At 46.1% G+C, this 23,739-nt stretch overlaps 3 protein-coding genes across 3 annotated transcripts in view; all 3 read right to left on the bottom strand.

Annotated features, from left to right (window-relative positions):
• Positions 1-3,695, bottom strand: part of COL9A3 (collagen type IX alpha 3 chain) — a 35,061-nt gene extending 31,366 nt beyond the window's left edge. Inside the window, exons 1-2 of the mRNA XM_030963115.1 lie at positions 3,449-3,695; positions 2,258-2,335 (exon numbers count right to left, since the gene is read on the bottom strand). Coding sequence (XP_030818975.1) covers positions 2,258-2,335; positions 3,449-3,514 — 144 coding nt within the window. The 5' untranslated portion in view covers positions 3,515-3,695. The remainder of the gene's footprint in view (positions 1-2,257; positions 2,336-3,448) is intronic.
• A 1,901-nt stretch (positions 3,696-5,596) lies between these two features.
• On the bottom strand, positions 5,597-16,176 carry OGFR (opioid growth factor receptor). The gene is given in 9 exon segments (XM_030963527.1): positions 5,597-8,039; positions 8,042-9,032; positions 9,832-9,980; positions 10,261-10,327; positions 10,781-10,859; positions 11,204-11,288; positions 11,563-11,625; positions 12,309-12,353; positions 15,871-16,176. Coding segments are annotated over 9 exon segments (2,076 nt in total). The 5' UTR covers positions 16,084-16,176; the 3' UTR covers positions 5,597-7,655.
• A 625-nt stretch (positions 16,177-16,801) lies between these two features.
• MRGBP (MRG domain binding protein) lies at positions 16,802-21,594 on the bottom strand. The gene is made up of 5 exons (XM_030963231.1): positions 21,372-21,594; positions 20,351-20,472; positions 19,728-19,809; positions 19,162-19,239; positions 16,802-18,137 (listed from the first exon to the last, which is right to left on the bottom strand). Exons 1-5 carry the CDS (start codon positions 21,592-21,594, stop codon positions 17,947-17,949), a joined length of 696 nt encoding a protein of 231 aa, XP_030819091.1. The 3' UTR covers positions 16,802-17,946.
• Positions 21,595-23,739: the final 2,145 nt, after the last annotated feature.

The following is a 23,739-nucleotide window of genomic DNA, read 5'->3' as shown; positions in this document are numbered from 1 at the left end:
ACCTCTCAGTGCTCACAGCTGATGGCAGGAGACTGCTGAGCACCTCAGCAGCACTCACCCAGCTCAAAGACACCCACAGCACTTCCACAGCACTTTGATCCAAAGTCATCTGTCACACTGACCTGGCTGGAGTGCCTTACAGAGTTCAGGAATACAGTGCAGAAAATTTTCAATTGCAATTTAAGAAAAAAGTCTCAGCACCAAAAGAAAAATAATGGTTTCACTCTGCAGTGGCATCACTGACACTGCCACTCAAGATCCACATGACCCTCCCCATGCAGCACTAGGAAAATACAAAACAGCGCTGAATTTTATTTACCGTCATTTTTTGGAGTGTACTGACACAAAAAGGGCAGCTCATAAGCAGGGAGGCTGTGTGACTCTGCTCAAGACCAGCCACAGCCCAGCATCTCCTCCTGTGCAGCTCCTGAAAGGACTCCATGTCCTGCTGAGGAGCAGGAACCATCCTGGAGCCATCCCTGGACAGCCAGACCATCTCACCTGAACAGGGACCTGACATCCTCCATCCATATGAGAGATGGGCTTCCAGTTCAAATTAGAGATTATTTCTATGTAGCCAAAGCCCCAGGCTGAAGTTGGGACTGCAGGACTTTGCACCTTAAACACTTCACCCAGCCATTTGATTAATTAGGGCTAAGTTCTTCACATCAATTAGATGTTGTTATTTGAGCCTGTCCCACGAGGAGCCTTCCAAAGCTCTTAGCTGTGGATAAAGGGGTGAAGGTCCACATGACTGCCACCTCCCTGGGCTCCTGTTTCCAAGAGCAATCAGAAGCCATGCTGGTGCTGTTCCAGAGTTAAATATCCTGTAGAAAGCAGGAACTGAACAACTACGGGGTTTCTTTCCCATTTCCTCTCTGCAGAAGTTGAAACTTGAAGTCTGAAGGGTTTCATCTTTCCCAAACTCCTCTTTTTGCTTCCACAGTGGATCACAGCCAGCCTTTCCCAAAGTGTGCTGGCCACAGCAATGCCCTGCTGCAAAGGGGAACCAGTGTCCTTTGCCCTCTGCCCTCTTCTGGGGTGGCCCCTGAAGCCCTTTGTGACACCACAAAGCACCACCAAAAAAGCACCACCAAAAAAGCACCACCAAAACCAGCTGGAAGCTGCTGAGGTGCCAGCTCTGAACATCTCTCTCTGAACCACAAAACCAGAGGGAGATCCCCAGGAACACAGACTCCTTTAGCCAAAAGGACACTCAGAGGGAGCAGCTGGAAATCAATGAGGTTCTCTCTTCAGCCCAGCCTGGCTCAGGGAGCTGCAGGGAAAGCTCCCCACTGCAGGCACAAACACTCCTTGTTCACCATGTACCAGGGAACTCACGCATTTATTTTTTTTTTACCTCCTTATTCAAAAGAAAATGACCTGCATGGAATGAATAGATTTTTTCAAGGTTGCTTAAGGGCCCAATTCCAATAAATGCACTTCAGATGAGTTTTAAAACCCCTGCACTATTCCATAGGCAGCTCAGAGAGACAAGAGCTGCTCAAACTGGAAATCGAAGCAGGAACCCAGATTTTTGCATTTGATGTGGTCTTGCTGAAGGTCCATCTGATGCCCATTTTATCCACTGCCAACTACAGGACACAATTCAGTCCTTATCCAACAGATGCACAGAAGCAATATTTTTAATTTCTATAGAAACACCAATTAAAAGTAACAGAACAAGATTTTTTCCTCCATTAAGTCCTGGGTTATGTAGTCTTCTCCTAGGTGTAAGGAGCTGCCTGCTGAAACAAGGGCTCTTCGTTTTATTTGCCTTTTGGCCACTACAAACTCATGTCTGGCAACACAAGAGCCAGATCCTGACATATCCTGTGCCAAAGTGAGGGATAACCATGATGACAATATGGAAATAAAACTAATAAGAAAAAAGCAGCGTCCAGTGCTGCATACTTGAGTCTCTTGTAGCCTCTCTAGAGATGGAGATGGTCTGAAGCACCACATAAATCTGTGTTTGAACTGCTGAACGTGCCCTGACCCCACACACATCATACCTTTGCACAAAAAGAGAAATATTCCACTTTGCACACAGGGTCACAAACCCCTGAGCCCTCCCTGGGGACAGGGCATTGATCCTGCAAAGAGCCTGCTCAGCTGAACTGGCTGTTCAGCCTCCTGCAGAACAGGACAGGGATTTTCCAGGTCCATTCCCCAGGGATGCCCAGAGGATCTGCAGAGCAGGAGCAGCTTCCCTGCCCCAGCCCTGGCCCAGCCAGCCCTGCCCTGCCCCACTCACATCAATGCCGTCCTTGCCAGATGGTCCAGGAGGTCCTGGAGGTCCAGGAGGGCCTTGGGGTCCAATTCTTGGAAGGGACTGGGGAAAAGTGAGAGACGAGAGCTTGTTTTGCCATCAGAAGGAACACATCAGAAATTATTGGCAAAATCCTACAGCTTAACCCTAAATCTGCACCCCCTGCCAGCCTGGGTGGGCTCCAGAGCAGTGGAAGGCTCTTTGGAAAACCCTTTTGCCTGAGCACATCCCCAGCTCCTTTACTGGTGGTCTATGCTGGGAATGCAAACGGGTCACTGGGCAGCAAAGGGGTTTTGTTGTATAGGAAATTGTTCTGACTACAGGCACGTTTTGGGTTGGGCAGAGGAGGAAATGCAAAGCCCATGGAAAAGGTGCCGAGTGCTTGGCAGAAATAATGAATTTATAGATCCAGTTCGGTGGGGTGATGGCAAAGCCAGGCAGACACCAATGAAGACAGGAGGAGAAAGAAAAGTCTCCTTTCTGAGCAGGGTGCCCCCTGAAAATCTGGGATTTTGGAAAGGTCTGAGGTGGGGGGAAGGAGGGAAAGGTCCAATAAATGACTTCTGTATGGAGAGGGCTCCAGAGAGCAACTTACTGTAGCTTCAGGGAACAAAGGTTTCATTGTAGAAGCAGCTCTGCTCACAGCAGAGTTCTGAATTCCCAAGCCAGGCTGCGAAAATTCCTCACAAACAATGAAAATCTCACTGAGGAGTCACTTCCCCAGACAATAATATTAACACCAGACAGGGAAGTTTAATACAGCTTCATGTCTCAAGAGCAAGGGTTAAACACACTGTAAGTGTAAAATTTGAAAATTGATTGAGGGAATGAATAAGAAATTCTGATTCAGATAAAGACCCAGATCAGATCAGTTTCGCTGGAGATCTGTTACTTCATTGAAAAAGCAAACTGTTTCTCTTGCATCAACAGATCTGCCCTCTCCAAGGCTTTCCCTCTCATAATTGCAGTCCTGAATGGGAAAACACCACTTCTACAGAAACAGAAAGCAGCAGTTTCTACACCTACCCATACAGGTACAAACCCAGGTGCACCTTTGGAATAAACCTCAGAATAATACCTGCCTATTGCCACGTTTCACCCCACAGGTACAACACACACTGTATTTTACCCTTACAGGTTTTCCCCTGAGCATGAGACACAAACAAGGTTTCTCACCTGAGCTGATGCTGTGGCCAAGAGCTGCCACAGGGAGAGGAGCCCAAGAGCAGAGATTCCAGCCATGGTGCCCAGGCTCTGCCTCTCTCCCTTTCCTCCAGGCTGCCAAACCCTTTCTCCTCCGGGGTCCAGCAGATCCCTCCTCCTCCTCGGGGCTCTCAGCTTACAAAGCAGAGACTCCTCGCCTCCAGATAAACCTGTGGCTCCAGCTGGAGCAGCGAGAGGGGCTGAGCTTGGAGGAGAGGAGGTGGGAGAAGGAGGGGGAGCAGCAGAGCAGCTCATTCCTGCCCCAGCCTCCTGCTCCTGGAGCCTCTGGAAGGGCTGGGCTGGGAGAAGGGACACAGGAGCACAGCTGGGATTCTCCAGCTGCAAACACAAAGCTGCTCCTTAGGTCTCACCCAGGATATTTCCCAAAGCCCATCACCACCTCTGTGCTGGACAGGTAAAAAGGAACACAGGGTGAGTCTTTCAGTGCATTTTCCATTTTTCACCTAACTCCAGCATTAAGAAACATTAAGAAACCTGGGACAGTGCAGGATCCCACAGAGAAATGCACTTACTGCTTAGTGAGGCGCTTTGTTAGCTCTGGAGGTTGCTCACATCTGGTTTCAGGTTTTTTTTTAGGTGATCTGAAAAGCATCGCTTCCTTGAGAAGTGATGAATGGTGGTCAGAAAACAGACAATCACAGACAGATAACAGGAGGAAGGGAAAAGGAGGAACATTCTCAAACACACAAAGAAATATCTGAAATGCTGGGAGGAAGGAAAGAGGACAGTTCCCTGCTTGGTGATCCCAAATGGCAAGAGATTAATGAAGATGCATCTCCCGCAATGAGCGTCACAATTCCCTTTATTGATTACAGGCAATTTCAGCCAAAGCAGGGCTTGGATGTGGAGAGGAATGGTGGCCAGATTCCTCAGGGCTGAAATGACACAGCTCATCTGGTTAGGAACACAAGAGGAGATGTAGAAAGTGAAAGCTGAGGAACTGAAATACCTGATTTTAGCTTGGCATCTTTGCAACAGGAGGCCTGTAGGAGCACAGTGTTTGTTTGACCAGCTACCCCAGCAGCCAGTATTCCTAGAGCTTTGGCAGAAGGATAAAGAACTCAGATTTACCAGGTTCCCACAAGATTCTGTGGAATAGTTGGGGACAGAAAGGGAATGTGTGTCTCTAAGTCTTCTGATGGCTCCAGAGTAATTGGAATCCTTTATTAGACAGCCCAAACCCTGAAGAGGGAGAGCAGCTTTGCACAGCTTGTACCTCCTCCTCCACACTGAGGCCAGCTGGGGCAGGAGGGAAGGCAAAGGAGACCCCAATTCCTCAGCCACACCTTGTCCAGAGCAAGCCAGGGCTTGGGGGGCTGCAGCAGGTGGAGCCTGTCCACAACCAGCACTGGAAGGGCCTAGGAGTGTTCACCTTCAACACCATCCCCCAGACCAAAAGGATGTCCAGTAACCCTCCATCCCACACCCACAGGCAGCACAGCTGAGGGGACACAATGATTTAGAGGAAATTTTTAATTAATTACACAAAGACACCCCTGTTCTTGTGTCCTGAGGGGAAAAAAAACCCCTGAACTGAAGCGCCCACAGCCAGGCTGGGCAGGAGCCCCAGGGGATGCTCCAAGCAGAGCCCAGGTTTGCTCTGCAGAGCACCACAGCACCTTTGGGACAAGAGCTGCAGAAGCAACACAAAACATTCAGAGACAAGCAGACACCCCACCCCTGGAAGTGTTCAAAGCCAGGCTGGATGGGGCTTTGAGCAACCTGGTCCAGTGCAAGGTGTACCTTGGCAGGGAGGATGGACCAAGATAAATTTTGAGGTCCCTTCCAACCCAAAGCATTCTGCAATTCTATGATTTCCGAGCACATCTTTAAACAAGCAGCATGGGGGGTCTTTTCCTCTAAAACATTCACTGGGCACATTTTAGAGGAGAACAAAGACTGGGCAGCACCTCCACAGGGAAGAAAGAAACAGCAGCTGTGTGCCATGGTGAGCCCAGCACAGCACCCTCTTGTTGGGGGGAACCAAGCAACAGCTCATTGCTCCAGGGGGGTGGGTAAATACATGGTCATATCCTACCCTCAAAGATGAAAAAATATAGAAGGAAACTGATATGCATTAAAGTCATGCTTTAATAGGGGAATTAACGTAACACATTCTGTGATACAGCTCTGAGTGCTGGCAAACACCTTGTGAACTCACCACACACACCTACAGCCAAAAGTAAACCTGGCAGGAGAGGGAAGGGGCTGGTTTGAGCACTCACTCCAGGCTGGGGATCAGAGTGAAATCCCATTAAACACAAAACCATAACAAGATATAGGATCTATGCCCCAACTGAGCACATATTCACAATGAAAATTTCATTAAATAAGAAAATTACTATAAATCTGTACAAAAGCCACAATTAACAATTCTTAGGAATCTGTTAGGAAAGAATTCTCACTCAACATCTTCAAGTATTTCCATCTGTAGTTAAGTGTATTCTTACTGGCTATTTACCTCCATCTGTTCTTAAGAAGAAAGAAGTATTTTAAAAACATTAAAGCCTTTTTCAGTACATGTGTGACCATGAACATCAGATGTTAAGCTTGCAGACTTTTATTCCCACACACATATGCAGCATGCTGGATCAGAACCTACAGGCTGGGAAGGCAAATCAGCCCTCAAATTCCTTGAAAGATAAAGCTTCTTAAGAGCTGTAGCAGAGAGGAAAAACATTGACATTGCACAAGCTGCTGCATCTGCTCTCTGGCCATCTCCTACACAAACCAAACAGCACCAAATAACCTCAAAACCAACCCAAAACAACCTGAGCAAACAGCAAGTCCAGACCTTCAGGCTGTTGGAAACAATTTCCTCTGCTTCATAAAACAGATTCTCTGTTGTAAATTTTTAGGAGTGAAGGTGCTAAACTGTTTTAATGCTCCTTCAGACCTGGTGGAGGATTGTGCAGTGTGGCAGAACAGCTGACAGGGAGGTCAGGAACAGAGGCAGGCAAAGAGCTGGCAAGGTCTGAAAGTAAATTCTTGAGGGCTGGAAATAAACGAACCAGACAAGCATAGCCTCTCCAATTAACGTTTCAATTAACTGCCCCACAAAGCCCAGTGGTTTCCAGACATGCTGCACTGGAACATGCCCCGGCTGTCTGACATTAAAGGCAAAGCAACCCTGCCCTAAGTAGGAAACAGGCTGGATCTGACACATCAAACCTCAGCCATGGGCCTGCAGAAAAGAGCCCCCCCAGGCCACTGCAAATTGCCAGCAAAGGCTGAAAAAATGCACTGGGAAATATCTGTGCTGCTTTGGCAACTGAGAAATGGGAGCCTCTGAAACAGTCATGGACAAAAAAATCTGTGGAAGACTATAAAGTGGTTGGAAAACACGGGGAAGAGCAGCTCTAAACAGTTTTATGCAAAACCTGGAGCTTTTTCTCTTAGAAACCAGCAGGCAATTTGTAGTCTTAACTCTTAACAAGAACTACAAAGCAACCTCTGTGGGGATAAAGAGAAATAGTTACTCAGCACTTTGCACCTCAAGAGAACAGAATCTCTACACAAAGGTTTATACTGGTCAGAGACACATTTTGCCTACAGATCTATCCCAGTCTAAAGCCAAACCTACTTTCCTTATAGGAGGAGAGGCAACTACATTGACATCATGTGAAATCCATATACTCATCTCTTTTAGAGAAACAGCACTTTTGCCAGGAAAAACCTCCTAGGAAGGTACAGCCTTTCACAATAACAAACAGAAGTCACATAGCAGTAGAAAGGCCTGGCAAATTGGGTCATGCTGTCTTACATTAAAAATCGTGTCTTTAATAAATAATTAGGTAATTCAAAAAAGGAGATAGATCAGTTTTCCTCTTCTCTTTCAGTAGGGACATAACCAGAATCAAAGCAAAGTGCAAAAATCCCCGTTGCTCCAAGATAGCCCTGAACATCAGATAAAACCCAGCAACAGGACACAGCCTGTCCATGAAGATGAGCAAATAAAGTTTTCCCCTTTAGGGTAACCAAGAGCTGGATCTCAGTGAGTTTACTAGAGATGATTAAAAAATCATGGAAGAGTGAAAGTGAGACAGGGGCCAGCTGGATCATCCCAAAGGAAGTTTATTCAGTTCTCCAAGCCACCAAAGCTGGCTCCCAGCACAGGGCAGTGCCATCTCTGCTGGCTCAGGTGCTCGCTGTGCTGCTCTCACTCTGCTGCTGCTCCCTGCTCTCCACCAGGCTCTGCTCCATTCTCAGAGCCTTCATCTTTTTCTGGTGGGACCTCAGCACTGTTTTCTTCAGGACAAGTGCGTGTTATGCTCTGCTCATGACTCTCTGGAGCTTGCTTCTTGTCTGTGCCTTCTGCTTGCCCTTTTTCACCTGCCTTTTCCACCTTTTCCTGCTGTCCTACCCCATCGAGTTCACTTTTACCCCCCAGGAGTTTGCTCTTGCAGTGGTGCTGATCACCCCCTGCTGAGTTTTGATCTCCACTGGACTTCCAGCCATCCTTGATTGGAGCAGTACAGCCAGTCCTGGGGGGCCTGGAGGCAGCTGGGGGTCTCACAGCCCCACCATCTGCATCACCACCACCCCCTTCTCACTTGGCACTTCCACAGCTGCATTTTCCTCACTGACACTTCCTTTTCCAGCCTCACCATTAGCAGCAGATGGATTTGCTTTGGCACCAAGGCCTGAGGGCCCCATGCTCAGGTTTATGGCCAAGTTCACTTGTTTGCCTCTGGATGTTTTTTTATCAACCTTTCTGCGTTTCACAGCCGCGTCCGCGGCCTCCGGCGCCCTCGACTCTTTGGTGCTTGAATCATCTTCCTTCAGAGCTTCCTGATCCTCTTCTGCCTGGGAGACTGGGTCTGAGCAGGGGATCTCTGCATCAATTGCACACTCTCCCAGATTATGGGAAATCTTTTCAATATCAGCAGAGTTTTTCAATGATCCATCGCCTTCAGCATCTGCCAAACCCACATTCAGTTTTCTCTTCTTGCTCTCCTTTGTGCAATCATTCTCTGCAGTACACTGCCCTTCCTCAGCTTCATTTTCTAAATCCTCTTCCTCCAGCTGGCCAAATGAAGCTTCTTTCTCCTCCTCATCATCTCCTCCCTTCAAAACACATTTGCTTATCTTCTCCTTTACACGTTCATCACTCATTTCAGGCTGCAACTCTGCAGCATCTCCAGCTTTCTGTTCCACCTCTGAACACTGGTTCTGATCCTTCTCCACAGGATCACATTCTTGACACTGAGCGTCCTGTTTATCCTCAGGCCTTTGGTGCAGCTGTGCCTTGGCAGAGCGGGGTCTGTACTTTTGGAGTTTGTCACGAGGCCCCCACACGAAGCTGCTCTGAGGTTTGAAGTGTTGCCAAGCGTAGTGGATGAGTTCCCTCCTCTTTTCTTTGCTTCTGACAGTGAACAGGAAGTAATCCAAGGCACTTCTCTTGACATTTGGTAATGTCTCCTCGACAAGAGTTTCTGTGAGGAAAAACTTCACCAAGTGCACTTGATAGTCTTCATACCCCATCTCCCCCAGGCACTTCAGGATGCGAGTAATCCTCAAATTGTTGTGGCTGAACCTGGAGGAAACAGATAAGCAAAGCTGTCAAGGGAAAGTCTTACAGGTCACTGTGAGCCTCTGGGACATCTGAAAAATGTTTTATCATTTACTGACTGTCAGCCATTAAAGACTGTTTGACAATGCAAATGGGAGCACAGATGGGCTTACTTTTAAGGCACTCACTGCTGCTGTTTGCCTTCAGTAGCTCCTTACTAACCCTCCATGGGCTGATAGGATTCATCATCTCAGCTGCCTGGAAAGGTTTTGGCTTTCTGAATCAGCCACCAGTAGGTAAGAACTACCATGTTGGGGCAGATAAACAAGTCCTGGCCCTGACAGAGAGCCTGCAGCATTGAGAATACAGGCATGAAAGGACGCTGCCAAAACCTCTGGACTTAAGCTAGACACAGATGGTTTTTCCTTTTTTATTTTAATACTTGACAGACTTCAGGTTATTTTCTCTTTTGTGATTATGCTCACTCCTTTCAAGAGGTTAATATCACCAGGAAGGGTTGTTACTTACTCCACAAAACCTGCAATAATATAAAGCCATCCCATTTGCAGAGCACTTTTCACACAAGGACTCAAAGCATTTTACACACATTAAAGGTGCTTCATAAACAACCAGGGAACCATATGCAAAGACTTCTATTTTCTAGCTTAACAGAATAAAAGTTAAAAATACTTTTACTAGATAACATTTATTAACAAAAGTCTCCAATCCTCAACAGCTGGGGATTTCCTAGGCTTAGACTTTGTTTTCCCCTTCAAAGAAGTGCCTGGCTGCAGTAAATGCTCAACAGCATCAACACAATCACCTGTTCAAGTTTTCAAATCGTTCACGCCAATTCTCTGCTCTCTCAAGTTCTCCAGTTTCTTCATTGACCAGGTTGATTCCATAAAATCCCAGCATGAGCTTGTAAGCACGTATAAACCTGTCCATGACTTCCTTGGACTTCCTAAAGGCCTGAAAACAAGACACAGCAACTAGAAAAAAAATGCAACTCCCTAATTACCTGCACCAGATTAAGTGGCACCTGAATTCTAAACAAGAGTTGACTGTATCACTAAGCATTTCACTGCTGACACAAGACAGGCAAATGCTTCACTGTGAGCTCTGTGCACACTAAAAACCCAAGGAAACAACACAAAAAAACCCACTAGACTTCAAAAATAAGGTATTTAGGGGAAATCCTAACACCCTTCAGATCTCAAAGAGAAAAGAGACAAAAGCTTAAAATAAATACCTGGATTTCTTGACAGGTGAGTGGTTTGGCACGCCAGTTCATCCCATGTTCACGTAAAGGGAACAGCCTGAAGAGAAAGGAATTTTCAGGTCAGATGAGCAAAGAGGACACCCAACCCAGGGTACCCAACTTGTTAAAACCCAAAAATATTCCAAAATTTGTGGTATCACAGGCAGCTCTTGGAGAACTCCCATCCTTAGGGACACAGAAGTCATTTTCTAGTAAACTCCTCCCATAAAAGTATTGTCTACACCAATAACAAAAAAAACTTTGCTTATGTGGATCTCTCTCTTTGCCTTAACTTTGTGCCCCAAGACCACAAATGACTGAGATCTATTGGCACAGCTGCACTAGAAACCTGTGTTTTCAGGAGTTCTAGTGCTTTGCTTCCTGAGGAGTGCATCTCAATTAACTGAAGTAATTCTGGGCCTTGTGTGAAGCTGAAATCAGGAACACAGATCCACCTGACACATAAAAGAGGCACAACTAGAGAGGCACTGTGTTCATGCAAACAATTTACCACTGTATGTAGGAATGGTTTTCTTCCAGTGTTTCATACTTGTCCCCCCAAGATGAGAGCAGAGTTTCAATATTCACACCTGCAAGGAAAAGGAAAAGGTCAGGCAAGAAGTGACACCAAATTAAAGTCAGCCAGTCAGTCACTCCACACAGCTCACTATCCTAACCCAGATATTTACACACAGGCATTAGCTCCTCCAAGACAACCAGCCAGAAAAATACCTTTGTTTCCTACTACCAGAATACTAAGGAAAATACAGCAGGAATATTTAAAAATTGAAGTTCTTGATGGGTTTTTATTGGTTTGGGTGGTGGTTCTGGTTGGTTGCTTAGTTTGGTTTCTTATTGTCTCACATGGATGAAACTACTTTCATCAACCAGCTGCAGCAGATGGCATCAAGCAGCCACCACACAAGGCACTCACCGTGGGGCACAAAAGCAATCTCATTTTTGTAAAAGCTTAAGTTCCACATCTCTTCATCCTCCTCATTCTCTGGTTCTTTCAAATCCTGGAAATGAGAACAAGAAATGAACAAGCAGCAACCCTTTAAAAGGCAATTGCTTTCCCTCACATTCCCTACACATTTCAGGCTAAATCTTCCAAATGTGCTTTGGAAAGTAGCAGCTTGTTTCTGATGCACCCACATGCACATCATCCCTTCCTCCTCACAAATGAATCCTTGGAAGATGCTGAGTCTGTAAAGCAAAGGCAAAAAGGTGTTCCCAGATGCAGGCAGAGTTCCTGCAGCAGGAGTGGTGAGGAGCAGCCCCAGGAGCACGTACTGGGTAATGGTTTCTGTATCTCTGCAGGTCTCTCGCCGCAGCCCAGTTGCGCCTCCCGCTGCACTGGAGAGAAGAGACAGAGCAGAGATTCAGAATAAAATCACCTTCTGCAAAATAAAATAACATTATATAATGTTCTGACTGAATTCAGCACCTCACACAGGTTCCCCTGCATGTCCTCTGCACTCCCAGCACCCCCAAAACCAACCAGACTGGTGCTGTAATCACGTCTCTGCATTTCTGAAGACAAATTTAAACTAAGAGAAGATAACACCATCTCCTGTCACCGAAATAATTTTTTTTCCTTCTCACCTTATTAATCAAGGCTTTTATGTTTTATGTATATCTTTTATCCCACTTGGGTTTGCCAATGGAAAAGATCAGAACAAGCGGGAGATCCCAAATATGAAAATGGGATTGTTTTTCCTTAACTCAAAGGTTTCAAAACAAGACATGTCTCTTGAGCTGCTATAAACCCAAGGGAAGACAGAGGCTAGACCTTAAAATTGTAGAATTTAGGATGCAGAAATATCCCTCGAATTCAAGACTCTCACTCCCTGCAGATCCTGCTGAAATAGAAGTTTTCTTCATCTTTGCTTCATGCTCAAGATCAGCCTTGCTGATTTAGACAGTGGATAGCACCAGAGCCACATGGTCACATTAGATATTTTACTGGACTTCTCTTCCAATCATAATCTTCATTATTACCCATCTTTCCATGTAACCAAATTTCATGCCAAGCCTACCTGAAAACTCCTCCAAGACAGCAGTGAGGAATTTAAGCTTTGATCCTGCAAATACAAAACATTTAGTTGGAACATTTTGAAACCAAACTTCACTGAGAAAATAAAAAAATAGATACAAAATGAGAATACCCACAGCAGTGACTCACAGGATCCTTATTAGTTGCCAAGTGACAGATTTACCTAGTTACAGCTGAATTCACTGTATTTTATGCATAATTCAAATTGCTACAGAGAAAAACCTGTGGTGCCACATGAACAAGCACCAGGTTCTCATCACAGATGTGCTAGATTCATTCCAAGTGTCACATTTAGACAGAACTCACATAGAATAGCTTTATTTCCCCCTCTGAACTACTTCATGGAAATAGAAATTGCAAGTATGCCTTAGTTTAAAGTGCATTTTAACTGAAATATATACATATTTATTTATTTATACATTTGATTAACTCAGTGATGAGGGATTTTGTTACATTTCACAAGCAACATAGGTTTAATCTTGCTGAGTGCTGAACCATCTTATCCCAAACCATGACAGGATTTTACAGCGTTCTGTGAATTGAGAACCACCAAAAGGAACAAGACTGCTCATGAATAGAGGGCACCCAAAGCACAGCACAGCCAGAGGGTTCAATGCCAGCTCACAGAGAGAACAGGGAAGTTGGGAAATGGGGGTAAGATGTGCAGAATCTTGCAAAACAAGCATTAAATGAAATTTAGAAGAAAGTAGCAGCAAAAACTCCCCCAAGTTACTTCATAACCTCATATGATATTTCTTAACATGACATGCACAAGAGAAAAATAAAATCACTTTCTAACACTGATCACTAGTTCATTAATTATTAGGGCAGGAATTGGTCTACATTTGTAAGACCTTGCTGTAATGAAGTCACCCATACAGTTGCCCTGATGACAGTCATGTGGCATTAATGACAATTTTGTTTCCAATTACCAAATAATCCCAGAAATTCTTTACATTTAAGGTTCTAAAGTAACATCCTTGAACACAGCCAGGTGGGACAGGAGAACAGCAGAATGGGTCCCACTTAGAAAGAGAAGTGGTTTGCTGAAGAGTCATTGAAGGTACAGAGACAGAGGCAATCCCATGGTGTAAGAGGCTGGAGAAGGCTTGTCCAGAGGGAAGCCAGATCCAGGGAAAAGAAAACCTGGAGCACAACAATGCAGAGAACAAGATGGGGAAGCAAAGAGAGCAAAACTCAGCTTTGCTCCTCCAAGCAGGTGCTGCTCCTGGGTCTCTAGCAAACTTAAGGTCTTTCTTTCCAGGTAAGAAACACAAACTGAACAGCAAGGCTGAAAGCTCCGTGTAGGAATCCAACACCTTTTTGTCTCACAGCAAAACTGAGTGGGTTTCACACTCCAAACCTGCATCACAGCAGGCAGAACGTGCATTGCTGTGGGAAAGGCAAAGGAAGCAGAGAACATAACCAGGAGAGGGTGACAGAAAAAGGATCTGGCTGAGAAACCAGCTGGAAAGCTGCTGGAACCAAAGGGGATGTGGATTGTGAACAAGGCACAGGAACAAGAAAGATAAGAGTCCAGAAGAGTGATTGAAACCTTTTGTTGATGCAGATTTAGGAGAAGGCAGGACCATGGGTTTGTTATTAAAACAGCTGATCATGAACTCCAGGTGTTACAGCAGTCTCAGAGGGAACTTCTTAAAATGAACACAACCCCCAAAGTTTTCAAAGCTCACCCATAGAGGCTGAAGGCACTGAAATGCAAAAGAGCTGGAAAGACACACCTGAGGAACTTCAGGCTGTGAACACTCAGACACACAAGTGAAATGCAAAGACAGAAGCAGAATTTTAAGTTTGTTTTGAAAGCGCATAGTGAAAATAAAAATAAAAAACTCTAACCTCAAAACCAAAGAAAGACTTTATCTGCTTCAGGCATAAAGAAAACCATCCAAGCTGAGGGGAGAAGAATGATAATTGGTGTAAAATAAGTAGAAGTAAGGAACAAGTTTGGGAAATTGATCCATGCCTTTGACAGGCTGCAAAGGCATAAACAGCTAGCAGAAGATTTACTGCTTCTTTGTGCATTCACTCTCAATGCCCTTACAGATTTCTGGGCACTGCCAGGGAGAGGTGACTACACATTCATCACTGAAGGAAGAGCTCCTATTTAAAAATGCAGAATTATATTCCAGGGCTGTCTCAGAGACCACAACATCCTCCTTTGTAAGGCAAAGCTGGAAAAGTCCACTCACTGGAGTGAAAAAAATGGTCCTTGCTTTTACAGTTGTCACCATCCAGAGTTGCTCTAAGGAAAACCAAGAACCTGAAGAACAAACACATTCAAACAGAACAATGGGAATGTTCTGAAGTTATTAAAGCTTATGAAGTCCAGCCACATACAAAAGAAAAGTTGATAAGAGTGCACTCCAACAGCGCAAAAAACTTCAAGGGAAATCTCTGCCTCTTCCCTTCAGAATTACAGCTATTCCATCCAAAATACCTTCAGCTTTTCCCAGATCTACGTGCACAGATAATTTACTGTTCCTTCAAAAGTGGTTATTTCTAAAGGAAGTTTAATATCAAGCTCTTTTGAAAGTATATTCATTAGAAAGCTTTATCTGCCTATTTATATTCTAAAGATAAGGACGAGCTGCAGAAATGAAACTCAAAGTGAAGCAGTGGCTTCCCTTTCCTAGAAAGGGGAGGAGTTAAAGGACTGTAGTGTTTTTCCTGGCATAGGAAGTACTGAAAAGGATAAAGTTCTATTTACCAAAGCAATGCTGGAGAAGAAATACTGACACCCAATGTCAAACTGAAATCCACTGAAACTAACAGAAACCTCAGATAAGACTTAACAAATTCATTTTATTTCAAATAAACATCATTTTAAGGCACCAGACATAAGTGCTTGTATTTTGCAGCTTGCCCAAAATTGCACACGTACCTCTACTTTTTAAAGCACACCATTTTTTGGTTTTCAGAGTTGCTCTACACACACTCCCTAAGAAATAAAACATGTCTACGAGAAATAAAGAGTTACAGCTCATTTTTAAAATTGAGCAGATGTTATGTAATGTATTTTTATTGATGGCATGACAGATCCACCACACAAAGCTGAGGATACCAACCAAAAACTTAAAAGAACATCAATGCCATAACATCAAACCCAGCAGCTATCAGCAGTGGCGAACAGGCGTGCCACACACCATCTGTACTTATGGGATAAAGGACCCACATCATAGCGAAGCGTGGGGAAAAACAAATTAAAATTACATTGCCCGACTCACGGCAACGTAACGAACCTTGAGGAGTCATTAAGTGACAGCACCCCCGTAAACCCCCCTCCTCCAGGGGGATTTGCTTCACCAAGATGAGGACAAATTCCGCGCTGCGGATCCCCCGAGGGCCGCGGAGCCTCGCCCGACACCGAGCGGACAGCGAGCAGCGGCTGTGCCCGGGGAACGGGCAAGGAAGGGCCGGGAAGGGGCTGGCAGGGCTCCCCGCAGGCTCCGCTCTGTCCCCGGGTCCCCACACGCACCTGGCCCTGCCCCGCAGGCTCCGCTCTGTCCCCGTGTCCCCACACGCACCTGGCCGTGCCACCAGCCGCACGCCCGGCCCTGCCCCGCAGGCTCCCCCGCATCCTCCGGCTCCTCCGCTGCCGCTCCCTCCGCCTCGCCTCCGCCGCCATCCTCCTCCTCGCCGTCCTCCTCCTCCCCCTCCCAGGTGGAGTCGTACTTCCAGAGGTTCGCCTCGTCCTCCGCCTCGTCCTCCTCCGCCCTGAGCGCGAACCAGGCCGCCATGGGAAGGGGAAGAGAAAGGGAAAGCGAAAGGGACCGGGACGCGGCGGCGGGACCGCCCGCGCGCACAAAGCCCGGGCACGTGTGGGGGGGAACGGGGGGACGGAAGCGCGGGCACGCCCCGCCCCCTTCCTGCGCCGCCGCGCCCCATTGGCCGCCGCCCGCGCGGGCTCTGCGCCCGCCCGCACCGCGCCCGCGGGCCCCGGGCGGAGAGGAGGGAGCGGGATTCGGGCAGAACCGGGATCAGAGAACGGCATTGCCAGCCTCGTACAGGAACCAGGGATCAAAGAACGGCATTCCCAAAGAGCCAGCACTGTGAAAGCGAAGGGGGGCAACAAGCCAAGTGTTTACATTTGCTGATACCCAACTTCACATCCTAACAATTCCTAAAAAATCGGCGTTGCTGGGTTGACTGTGAAATCCCCAAGCGGACTTTCCATGCTATGAGGTTGGTGCTGAGTGGTTGCACCAGTACACGCCATTGTCGACATATTTCTACTTCAAGCTATATTAACATTTCATTGGTAGAGCAAAACTTTTTGATTAGAATCCCATGGATGAGAAGGATTTGCCCACAGGGACATGAGACTTGAGTTCCAAAATCTGCACTTTATGGCCAAAAATCTATGTAGATTGTGACAAACTAACCAACATTTTCATGCTAAATTACTTCTAAAATAAATTGGGCCAGATTTTAATCAAGTCACACAACAACTGCCATTTAGTAAAATAAAAACAAGTCAAATTTATTTTTTGTATAAAACAAGATAAGCAAATTAGGCAGACAAGAACTTGGCTATGTACCTAGAACAAAACCAAAAAATGAGAAGACTCCTAGTGCCTTACCTTGAAGGCAATACTGAGATCAAGAAGTAATTCTTCTTTTTATTAACTGATAGTTAATATAGTGAAACAAATTCAGTACCATTTCAGCCTGCTTCATTCACCATTTAACAGGTGTGTGTTGACTGCGATCCATCTTTTGACAACACAAAAAATAGTAACTTCATCAAATCTCAATGTTCTAGCATATAAAAGATAAGCATTACAACGTCAGCAAGATTCTTCAGTTGTAAAACAAAACAAACATTTTGGAAAACCAATTCCATTCACATCTACTAAAACTGCTTAAAAAAAATAAATAACTAAGTACAAACCCCACTGTCATACACTACTGTATTACAAATGGATGAAGCAACACCTCCATGTTCAGTCACAGCTCAGCTGATCCCTTATAAAACCATGTGTCATCACCAGATATCTTATTTAGGACACTTATTAAGTATTTGGGCTAGAGGCATTAAAATTTTCACTTTACTTATGGTTGAAAAATTTTACATCAAAAAGGATGAAATGAGATTCCTCCAGCAAAGAGAGCAACAGAATATTTCAAATGCAGTGGTCATCTGCATTTAAAATAATTTTAGTTTTACTGAACCAACAAATTGAGGCATTTGATACAAATGGAAGGGAAATGGCCAAACATTACCCACAGATGGTCTGTAAAAGTCACAGACAGCAATGGCAGAAAAAGCTATCCCACATTTACAGAAATCACCTCTGCTTTTGATGGCCCATGTGCCCCGTGGGGCACTCTTTCCACGAGCTGTGCTGACACAGAGTGTGTTGCTGGTTTGAAATGCAGCCCTGGCACTGTCCCACCCTCCCCACTGCCAGCTTTGCCCCCACACCCTGGGGAGGCAGCTCCTCGCTGCTGCCCAGAACCCCCCAGGAGAGACAGAGCCAATGTGCAGATTCCTCAAATACTGGCTCAGGTATCTTTAACTTCCTCCCAGAGTTTGTGTGGTGCTCCTTGTTTTTCCTGCTCCCTCCTCCCATCCCAGAGTCTGTCACTGCTCCTCAGCTCTACGTCCTGCGTCGTTTGGCGGCGCTGGGACTCGAGGGGTTGCTGTTGGCATTCAGAACCTTCTCGGTGACTCTGTTGCGCTTCCTCTTATCAGACCCTTCTTTGGATCCAGGATCTGATGAAGTTTTCTCTTTCTCTTTGCTGCTTGGCTTTTCTGTTGTTTTTCCTAAACTTCCAGAGGGTGCAAAAACTGAAACAGGACCAAAGTAATGATTCCAGATCAGAGTCATACACATAGGCAAACAAGAGTGATATCAAACTTCTTTATATTCCATAAAACTTCAACACAATCGACTCTCAGCATACTTGTCCATCATTTAAGTCTTTAGGAAAAATCTCTGAGAAAGGCACATCTTACTTTTATTATTTGCTTTAAAGACAGGCATATATTTTGACAGGCTAAAAATCAAACTCATTAAGTGGAATTAAACAGCACTTAATATTAAAATAATTAAAAGGAACACTTACAGAAACATAGGACCAATCTATGGAATTTATAATCAACAGGAGTCATTACATTTGGTACCATAGATATTTTTAAAACTGAACACCCAAAAATTTAATATATTTTAAAATACATTTTAGATCTTTTATTACAGTCTTTAAACACCACTTATTCAGTGATATAAATATGATGAAATTATATAGTTAGCAGTTGGCTTGGTCTGTTAAGATAAATAGCAGGATCTCTACTGTTCACATTTGACTTGTTCTACAGCAAAGTGTTAGGAAAACAAGCCTTTTATTTAAAAGCAGCAAGATAATGAGAATAAAATAAAATAAGCACTCTGCCCACCTTCCCATTTCAGCACACAGTTTTACAATCTCTTTTGATTTATAGGTCCTATTTTCCCCATGACTACAAAGTTCCCAACACAGAGCATTCAAGTTCAAAAAAATCAGACTCAGCTTTCTTCCAGAGATCCTCAGATTCCTTCAGACTCCCAGGGGTTTGTCAAGTACATATTAAAGCCAAAAATCTCCAAAGCTATACAACTTTGTACAGATATATTAGGAGCAAAGAAGAAATCTTTTCAATAAGCAGCTGCTTACTCTGTGCACTCTTAAATTAGTCAAGTTCTTAGCATGAGCACAGGCTAAGTCTGAGTACAAATCACAAAGTACACTGCATTTGGATTTACATTTTAACATTAATTTCTCAATTACAGTTGGTTTTTAATCTCGTATTACACAGTAGAGAGTTACAAAATTACCTTCTTCAGGACCTGCATGTGTTTCCATCTCTTCTTTTAAAACTTCTTCTTTCACTTCTTCTTCCATCATTACTTTTCCTACAGAAAGCATTGTTGGCAATGGTTAGATGGTTTTAAAGAACCACGTGGATTTTTTCTGGATTAGTAGCCTCTGCATATTTGCATGTTTGCAAATATTCCATGCAACATTCAGCAGTAATTCAGTGCCAAGAAATTATTATTAACATGAGAAAGTGAAATGCTGAACAGGCAAAACATATTGCAATTTGTACTAAGATTTTATACTGAATTTTAAGTGTACCTAGTAATTGAGAAGCATTCCACAAAAGTTTAAAATATCCCAAGAAGTCCTTTGGCAGGTGCTTGAATTTTCTAGTTCCTTCTTTGGATAACACACATCAGCTAAATTTCAAAATCCAGCTCTCGCTGCTCAACCTGAGATTTCTGTCAAACTCCTGCACATTTCTATTAGATTTGACAATACATGCTTTCTGGGGGGAGTTTTGTTAAAGATTCTGAGATGAGATTAAAGCAACCAAGAATCAGAGACTGCAGTCACATCTCACCTTCTCTCACTTCTTGAATCATTTCGTCAGGAAGAGCAAAATTCTTCTCTATATTAGGGAATGGAAGAATCTCAGATTCATGCTTAGAAAGAAAAGAAGGATCTCTGTGAGTGACTGGTAAAGACTTTAATTTGAATTTTGACATGCAATCTCAAATTCTATTTTACATGCAATTAGGAGCTAAATAATTTTTAACAAGACATTTCAGATGTTACAGAATCAGGAGGCTTCTGATATCAAACTGATTACTGAGGTCAGGATACCTGAGATCACAACTCGGGATCATCTGAGATAATTTTTGGAACCCAAACATAGCAAATCCTTATGTGAACAATGGTAACTTTCTCATTTGGCACTTATATATGTATTTAAACATTTTCTGGATCAGCGTTTAGGCAACTTGAATAAACAAAGTCAGAACATAGTATCTAAAACACCCCAAAAAACCCTCACAAGCCACTGCAGGTTTTATTATCTCCTACCTACTTTTATTCAGGGAAAACCCCATCAACTCACTGGAATGACACCTAATTCTAAGCACCATGAAATGCAAACAGGCCCAGTGATTTTGGCCTGGTAAAACTTCTAAACTCCATGAAACAGCACCAACCCTTTATACTCACCAGAGCCTGCATGTCATACATGGTGCTGAGATGGTCCCAGATCACTTTGGATGAGATCTGCCGTCCAATATTCTGGCTGAATTTATCCCGGATACAAATCATGTGGAAATGGCGATTCACACCTGGGGGAAGAAGCCAGTGCAATTAATGCTGCTCACAGTTTTATTTATGACACTTAAGAGATATAAAGAAATTTATTCGTTTACTTATGAATTTAAAAAGCCATGTTGTTACAAGGAATCCATACATTGCAGGAGAGACTGCTGGCAGCTGGGCAGGCTGATCTTTCACCCTACGCTGCAGGTGCTGCTCTCTAGGGAGCGGGGGCCCCTGTGGGTCATTCTAACACAGCCAGATCTTTTAGAGGGGCTGTGTGAGAAACATCCCGAGGGATGTATAGGGAGTGCTGTGTCCAGTTCTGGGCTTTAAGTACAAGAGAGACACAGAGCTCCAGGTGTGGGTCCACTGAGGGCAACAGAGGAGGAACTGGAGCATCCCTCGGACAATGAAAAGCAAAGGGAGCTGGGCCTGTTCAGTCTCCAGATGAGATATCTAAGAGGGGACATCAACAATGTTTATGAATATCTAAAGGGGGGTGCCAAGAGGAATAGGACATAAAGCAATGGGCACAAACTGATGTACAGGAAGCTCTACCTGAATACGAGAAAGAACTTCTTTAGTGCGAGCACTGAAACACACGGCCCAGAGAGACTGTGGAGCCTCCCTCACTGGAGATATTCCAGAGCGGCCTGGACACACTCCCGTGCCATGTGCTCTGCAATGACCCTGCCCAAGCCGGGACCCTGCAGCGTGACCCGCTCAGTGCTGCTGTGGAAGCACAGGGCAGCCGCTCACCCGGCGGCTCGGGGGCCCGGCGCTCCCTCCCACAGGCCCCGCTGCACCCCGCGGGCCCGGCCCAGCTGCAGGGGCTGCTGGAGCCGCCCGGGAACCCCCGCCCGGCCCCGCTCCGCTCCCAGGCCCGGCCCCCGCCCCGCTCCCGGAGGCCGCGGCCCGCGCTCACCTACGGGCTTGTGGCCCAGCATGGCGTGGAACAGGCACACCTCCACCTCCGGGCTCCACACCACCGCCGCCTCCTCCGCCGGCACGCCGGGCTCCGGCCCGGCCGCCGCTGCCGCCGCAGCGGCCGCAACAGCAGCGGCGACCGCCGCGGCCGCGCCGGGCCCAGCCGCGGGCAGCGGCGGCTTCTCCACGGCGGCGGCCGAGCCGCCCTCCGCCTCGCTCATCCCCGCCGCGCCGCGCCCGCAGCGGCTCCTGCCGGCCGGGAGCCGGGCACGGCCGCGCCGGCGCCGGGCCTGGGGCGGAGGAGCCTCGGCGGGGCCGCGCAGGGCCGGGGGGCTCCTCCGGACGGGGCCGCCCCGCGCTCGCAGCGCCGGAGGCGGGAGCGGAGCACCGGCACCGGCCCTGAGGGACGGGCGAGGCCGTGGCTCGGCCCGTGAGGAGGCTCGGGGACTGCTGGGAACAGCGTGATGGCGTGCTGGGAAGAGCTTGGGGAAGAATTGGGGAAAGAAAGGATTACGGGCCTCTGGAAGTTCCTTGCGAGCCTCTGGGGCACCGCTGTCGTATTTCAGGGTCTCTTGTCCTACAAGTAAAAAAAGCTGCCAATTTTTCTTTTTAAAGGTTGCAGCGTGAACAGATTGGACCAGTTGCTGACAGGGCGGAGTTCTAACTATTTGTTATTGTAATCACCGGTCGTTTTCGTTAACTACCTGTCGTTGATGGTTAAGAATCCCGCCTTTTGTCGAGTGACACCCTGCTGCTTCCTAGAAGATGACACCCAGACGGTGGAGGAGCAGGGACATTGAGTCAACATGCAAATGATATCAGATCCAGCACTCAGTGGGAGAGACCCCTCACCAAACCTAACCAAAAACCCCTAAAACAACGAGCCAACACAAAATTAAGAGATCAAAGAGATGCCTGGACGTGAGGAACAAAGCCCAGAGCCTGCAGAGACGCTGAGACCATTTTTTGCCCCTCACCCTAGCCAGGGAAGGACCTCGGCTAGAGGCAGGACCCTGGGAGTCAAACCAAAAAAAGTGAACGAGGGATTTTCCCGATGCTCTGGTGAGGACAGAATCCCCAGCTCTGCCCGCAGACCAGTGGACAAAGCTGTACTCTTCTTCCTCCCAGTCACCCCTGGGAGCAGCGGTGGTGTGAGCGCGGACCTGTGGGTTCTCCCCACCCGAGCTGATCACTTTTAATAAAGGCACTGTAATATATGGTAGGGATAATTCATGCTATTAATGTATGGTATAAAATACTGTGAAATCCAAAAGCATGTCTTTTGACCATCCCAGCCGGGAGCAGCTGTCTATTTAGATTCAGCTAGTTCCCGGACACAAGATAGCGATCGACGCCTTAACGTAAGAATAGAAGCTTCCAGGGTGATAATCACCGGTTTCTCGAGTTGTCGGGAGCCACCCAAGAGCGATTATCGCCTTGCCGATTGCATCTATCAAGACAGTCAGGGCGCCAAACTGATACATCTGAATGCATGGCTTCGCGGAGCCTATTGTCGCTGACTACACACCTGGACCCAGCTTTTGTCCGGCTCTGCACATGGAAAGAAACAGCGATGCATGTGAAGAGATACAAAGGAAATTCGGTCATCTTTGCCTCGGGCAAGATAAACTGTATAAAACCTAGCTGCAAGAAGCAGCATGTGTGAACCGAGGGGGAGACTCTGACGCTCTGGAGGTCAGATCCAGGTTCACCCGGTGTCGACCCCGGGCTCGATGCTGTGTCTTTGGCTGTGGTGTTTTCGAAGACCGAACTTCGGTCTTGCAGACAGATTAATAAATCTTTGCTAAATTTTTGATAATTTTGGCTCACGATTTGATAATTTATAACAGCATTAAAAAGGAGAAAAGTCTCCTGCCCATGTTTATTTCATCTTGGGCCAGTCCTGGAGACAGCAGAGCGCTGGCGTCCCCATGGGTTCCGCAGGGCTCTGCTCTGCAGTTTGAGACCCCTGGAACTGGGATGGGCACTGGGGGTCCCAGCGGGGCTGGGGGTCAACCCTGCTGCCCAAGAAGCCTCAGCCACCCCCGTGCTGACCCAAAAACTGCCACGGTGGAAGGATGTCCCAAGCGCTGCAACCCTTCTCCTTGTTACAACAGGATCGTTTTATATAAAATTGATCGGTTTTGAGCAATATTGATCATTTATATCACATACCAACCTGGCACTGATGCTTAACAAATAACTGCTTGGCTTGGTTACAAAATGCAGAACCTACCAGCTTTGCCCATCATTTAAGACATAAAAGAAAAAATTTGTTTGGGAAGAAAGGGAATGTATTACTCCCTCGGAGATAAGGGGTTTTTGCCTTGTTAGGTATAATTAGACACACAGGCACGAATTAGGAG

This window comes from Camarhynchus parvulus, chromosome 20, assembly GCF_901933205.1.
Source record: "Camarhynchus parvulus chromosome 20, STF_HiC, whole genome shotgun sequence".
NCBI lineage: Eukaryota > Metazoa > Chordata > Aves > Passeriformes > Thraupidae > Camarhynchus > Camarhynchus parvulus.
The sequence above is the reverse complement of the archived record's forward strand: the minus strand, read 5'-3'. Positions and strand labels throughout refer to the sequence as shown.

Excerpts from the sequence above, each read along its gene's own strand:
- MRGBP (XM_030963231.1), bottom strand. The coding sequence starts at position 21,594 with ATGAGCGAGGCGGAGGGCGGCTCGGCCGCCGCCGTGGAGAAGCCGCCG. Across the intron at positions 19,810-20,350 it reads TGTATGACATGCAGGCTCTG|CATGAATCTGAGATTCTTCC; the intron begins GTGAGTATAAAG and ends TTTCTTTCTAAG. Across the intron at positions 19,240-19,727 it reads GATTCAAGAAGTGAGAGAAG|GAAAAGTAATGATGGAAGAA; the intron begins GTGAGATGTGAC and ends TGCTTTCTGTAG.